The 5,628-nt window shown below is 42.5% G+C and overlaps 1 protein-coding gene across 7 annotated transcripts in view; it reads right to left on the bottom strand.

Annotated features, from left to right (window-relative positions):
- The window catches only part of NTNG1 (netrin G1), a 287,091-nt gene that overhangs the window by 137,650 nt on the left and 143,813 nt on the right, over nt 1-5,628 (bottom strand). For all 7 annotated transcript variants that reach the window (XM_019530655.1, XM_019530651.1, XM_019530649.1 and 4 more), the window contains exon 3: nt 1,418-2,058. In XM_019530655.1, coding sequence (XP_019386200.1) covers nt 1,418-2,058 — 641 coding nt within the window. The remainder of the gene's footprint in view (nt 1-1,417; nt 2,059-5,628) is intronic.

Genomic DNA, 5,628 nt, shown 5'->3' with positions numbered 1-5,628 from the left:
CATTGAGAGGGTCCAGAGGAGGGCCACCCAAATGATCCGGGGACTACAGGGCAGACCCTACAATGAGAGACTGCAGGACCTGAACCTGTTCAGCCTTCACAAGAGAAGGCTGAGGGGAGACCTGGTAACAGTCTATAAACTCACTGGGGGGACCAGAAGGGTTTGGGAGAGACCTTGTTTCCCCTAGTGCCCCCTAGCATAACAAGGAATAACAGGCACAAGTTGTTGGAGAGTAGGTTTAGATTAGACATCCGTAAGAACTACTTCACAGTTAGGGCAGCTAGGATCTGGAACCAACTTCCAAGGGAAATGGTGCTGGCTCCTACCCTGGGAGTCTTTAAGAGGAGGCTTGATGCCTGCCTAGCTGGGAATATTTGAGCCCAGTTTTTTCTCTCCTGCCCTGGCAGGGGATCAGACTTGAAGGTCTATAAGGTCCCTTCCGACCCTACTTCTATGATTCTATGAAATTATGGAAGGTATGGCTAAGAGGTACATGCAAAAAAGTAAGTAAAATGACAGTATCAAAAGAGATATTTACCTCTTTTGATGACCAATGCATAAAGTGGCATCCAATTAATTTAAAATATCACTTTTAAAATTTATAAAAGGAACTAGCTTTTCCAACAGCTTAGTGGGATTCCAAAAGCTTTAACCCCGTGTATTGAAACCTGACTGACTAATGATCTCCAGGAGCAGTCAGTGTTAACCCACAAGAAAATTTGCTCAAAACTGTCCTTCATTGGTCTGACACTTGGTGTAAGTCATTACTGGACACAGGATAGTTAATTTGCCTAATCTGGGGTGCAGTACCTAGTATTGTGTCCTAATTGGCCTACAATATTTTGTTTTCCAAAATATTGGTTTGATTTCTCTACCTTACCTTTATTCAAATCAGCTAAAGTATGTTAAAATGCATTCTAGCCTCCATTGTCTTCATTAACTTAAACACACAACTATACAATTCAAAAGAAGAAGTTCCCCTTAGTTCAAGAAAAGAGATATGCAAGGCCTTCATATTGCTTACCCCTTACAATAAGGGCCCGCATTAAAGCACAGTAATCTGTCTCCTTTGATTTCTGTGATATCTGGTCCTAAGTATGTGAAGGGAGTGTCTGGTGCAGCATTCCTTATACCGAGTTGTGTTTCACTCCCAGACCTAAAAGGATAGACATTGCTAACCCAATTTAAAAAACATATTCCACTCAAACCTACAGAGATTTGTCAAATGACAGGACAACTCTAATGACTTAAATACTTCTGAATCAGACATATCCACTGCTTTCAGAAACTGATTTTTACTGAGCTAGATAGATCCTGGAAAAAAAAAAGTTGTAATATTTAGGGGAATGGAAAAATCTGATCATTCTCTAAGGAAAATAATATATATACCCATTCTGAAAGGCATATGTTCTCTTACCTTCCATATACCCTTATGTCAGAGATTGCATAAAAGTAGCGTGCCAAATGTTGCTCATCTACATATATTTCTCCAGTGGCTGGCCTTAACAATCTTAGCCTCAGGTCTGTGATAGTAAAGAAATCTCTTAGCTTCTTGGTTGTATCAAGCTGGCCATACAGGGAAGCCATATTATGAAGCCGAGGTCCAGCAAAAAATGCAAACCTATCTTTGATTTCAAAGTGGATTATTTTACTATTTGTCATGTACCCAGTTGAATACTCTTCTGTGCAAATGATTTCTAGAACTGTGTGCTGTGATAAATCCTTCACTGATTTTGGATCCATATGGAAAGCATCTAAGCAGTCTGTAGCGTAATACTGGTAGGGTTGCCATGTTCGCCCATAGTCAAGTGATTTCTCCAGGATCATTTGGTCTGGACGTGCAGATTCAAAGGTGATAACTATGTTATCTGTTAATTCAATGGTTTTGTTCCAGGAGAGGGTAATGTTAACATGGAGAGGCTTTGGGTAGTCCTTCCAAGTTGTAGACTGCCAAAATGTGGAGGGATGTCTTCCTTCAAGGTCAAACATTAGTTCAGGTGGATGTGCCAGCTCTTGTGTACTTGCATCACATTCATTATTGCACATGTAGGGATTCCCCTATGGAAGAAAAACAGAACAGCTTTACTAGCAGCATTGTATGACTGCCTACAGTACACAGAGACATTCCTGGCTTGACACATTAGAATTGCATTTCTATTGTTCAGGAAGAAGGCCAGGCTACCTCTCTCTATTGTTCAGGAGCAAAGTAAAGAAAGAAAATAAATGCTTGGAGGGAATATCTCAATCTTAACTAGATTTTTCCTGTCTGCTTGATTTGTTAAATTAGAAAAAAATATATAGTTTCTTAGATTTTGTGATTTAAGTGTTTTTCTTAGTGGCTTTTAGAGAAAGAAAAATAATTTATTTATCCTGAATATATTGGGCCAATAATCTAGTCACACACAAAACAATGAGCAAGTGTCTAATGGCTGAATAACTCTGCTTCTTTTTAAAAGAATACAGCAGCCAAGCAAGGAGAATTCCTTTCCAGGACAAGTGCATTTCCTAAAAAGTCACTTGTAGAGCGAGTGCTTTAGAATTCACAATACAGACCCCATACACTCTCTATGTGAAACAACATCACTATAGCTTTCATGCTTTTTATTTCTCCTGGCGTCACATTTATCATGCTTAACTACGTTCCCATTTAGTAATGTCTCCCCTTAAAACATTTACACTGTTCACCACAAATCATTAGATACACTTTGTAGTACAAGCTTTGGGGATTGATCCAGATATCTGCCACCCTATTAGCTACAGGTTAGCAGAGTAGTTCAGGAAAGACTTTTCACCAGACACTGCTCCAATTTATCAGGACAAGATAATCCACCATTTGATTAGGTGGGAGATGTCAGCAGCTCCAGCTGGAAAGCTGCTGAGGTGGTTGGAGGTTTGAACCATAGGTTAAATAAAAAAAAATCTTGCCAATAATGTGAAGCTTTTACTGCTCTTGTCCTCTCAGGCAAGGTGAAAGTGAATTATTCTGCTCCTGGGCTTGTGATGTATTAGTTTGTATGCTACAATCTTCTTCCTTATATAGGCTACTTCATTGGTAGGCTGGGGATATTTTGAAAGGCCACTGCAAGCTATCAGCTATTCTGAGCCATGTTGAATCATGGCAATCTAATCTAGGTTTTTATCAGTACTCATGTTTAGGGTGCTTTGCACTCATAAAGTAAATAACTGCTCTGTATTTTTATAAATCAGTGACAGTTACTGCGTGGGCTAGTACTAGTGGACAGCACTGTTGGATAGCAAGGTGTCGACATTTATATTAAGCAGAACTAGGTGTAAGAATATGCTTAACTGTGCATGTTAATGGGAGTTCTATTCACATATTGATGGAAGAATCAATTTAAGACCCTTGTGTAATTAGTCAAACTTTTTTTTCTTATAATTACAATTATGTTTCTCTCTATCTAAAGACCTTCAGGCTCTAAAGCTTTTCAATCACACCCACTGCATGAGCTGGGTCTCAGATAATGAGCTTCCATTTTGGTCACTGCCACATTCTCTGACATATTCATGTGAAATGCAAGAAAAAGGACTAAAGCACTAAGTCTGACCTCCCCAGAGGCAACTTCCTCCTACCTACTCAGAGAAACACTTTTTCTCTCTCTCAATTTCCTATCAATACATCTGGATCTTAAAACTGAGAACAATTCATTGGGACTCAAATATAACATGGAGAAAGAGAAAAAAGCATAATTGGAAAAACAGAATGCTGTTTGTTAAACTGACAGATTCTAAACATGGAGCTGTAACTAGGAATATTCTGTAAAGAGTAAATCCTTGTTACAATTCTCCTGCTTTCAAGCTCAGTATTACTATTTCTATGCAGCCTCTTTAAATAAAGCAGATGGAGGGAAAACAAAAAACAAAAATAAGTTCCAAGCAGAATGGGTAAGCCAATTTTTTTCTGTATTATTTAAACTCAGTTTAACATATCCAGAGACACAGATGCAAAGATCTGTAACCTTCCTTAGGCTTTTTTCCCCCTCAAGAAGGTTATAAATATGTGGAATCTGTCAAGATTTATAAATTTTAAATATATGTAAATGCACACTTTACAGAAAGAGGTCAGAGTTTCACAAATCACAACTTCACAGAAAATTTATTGGAAAAATATGGTCATTTCAGTGTCTGTCAACCTGAAGCTATCTATATAGTTATTAATGTGTAAGCTACAACCACCTTTCTCCCAAAAACTACTTCATCTGGAAGTCATGGATATCAAAACAGAAAATCAGAGCTACTTGAGAGCAACATACAAGGCAGTTTGCAAGTAGTTCATGGGAGCATGAGAAGAGAGGGAGAGGGGCTAGGCTATGAACGACACATGCCCCTGGAGGTTGGGGGGGGCATGGTGACTGTGGAGGCAGGCAGCAGTAGCGGGTGATGACCGGTGGTTGGCGACCATCTGCAGACGCCACCAGCAGTGTCTGTGGTGGCCAATAGCGATGGGCGACCACCTGAAAATGCTGCTGGAAGTGTTGGTAGGAAAGGGGCGGGGAGGGTGGCAAGCGGCGACCACCCACAGGTGGGTGCACCACCAATCTCAGCGGGGGCACCCGCATGTACCCCCTATGTATCACCAATGAGCTAGGCACTAGGCACCAACCATTGGCCAGTTAGTCTTACCTCAATCCTGGGTAAGTTTTTTGAGAGAATTATCCTGGCGCATGTCCACAAGGGGCCAGCGGGGGAGGTTATGCTTAGGGGCAACCAACATGGGTTTATTAGAGGCAGGTCCTGTCAGACCAACTTGGTGGCCTTCTATGACCAGGACATAAAATCCTTAGATGCAGGGGTAGCAGTGGACGTGGTCTTTCTGGACTTCAGGAAGGCCTTCGACACTCACCCCATTCTTATTAAAAAACCAGGGGACTATGGTGTCGACACCTATACAGTCAATTGGGTTGCTAACTGGCTGGAGGGCCGCACCCAGAGAGTGGTGGTGGATGGGTCATTTTCGACCTAGAGGGATGTGGGCAGTGGGGTCCCCCAGAGCTTGGTCCTCGGGCCCGCACTGTTCAACATCATCAGTGACTTGGATGACTGGGTAAAAAGCACCCTGTTCAAATTTGCTGATGACACTAAGATGTAGGGGGATGTGGGCACACTAGAAGGGAGGAATAGGCTGCAATCGGACCTAGACAGGTTACAGGGGTGGGCGGATGGGAACAGGATGGGTTTCAACACTGATAAGTGCAAGGTGATGCACCTGGGGAGAAAGAACTAGCAGCATTACATACAAGCTGGGGAACCCCCTTCTCATCAGTGCAGAGGCAGAAAAAGATCTTGGAATCACTACTGATGCCAGGATGAACATGGGCCGGCAGTGTGGGGATGCAGTCAGGAAGGCCAACCGCACCTTGTCATGCATCCACAGATGCATCTCAAGCAGGGCCAAGGAGGTGATCCTCCCCTTCTATGTGACACTGATCAGGCAGCAGCTGGAGTACTGCGTCCAGTTCTGGGCACTGCACTTCAAGAGGGATGTGGACAACATAGAGAGGGTCCAGCAGAGGGCCACTTGCATGATCAGGGGGCAGCAGGGCAGGTCCTGTGAGGAGAGGCTAAGGGACCTGAACCTGTTCGGCCTCCAGAAGAGAAGGCTGAGGGGGG

Source organism: Crocodylus porosus, unplaced genomic scaffold (assembly GCF_001723895.1).
Source record: "Crocodylus porosus isolate Cpor-Errol unplaced genomic scaffold, CroPor_comp1, whole genome shotgun sequence".
Classification (NCBI taxonomy): domain Eukaryota; kingdom Metazoa; phylum Chordata; order Crocodylia; family Crocodylidae; genus Crocodylus; species Crocodylus porosus.
The sequence above is the reverse complement of the archived record's forward strand: the minus strand, read 5'-3'. Positions and strand labels throughout refer to the sequence as shown.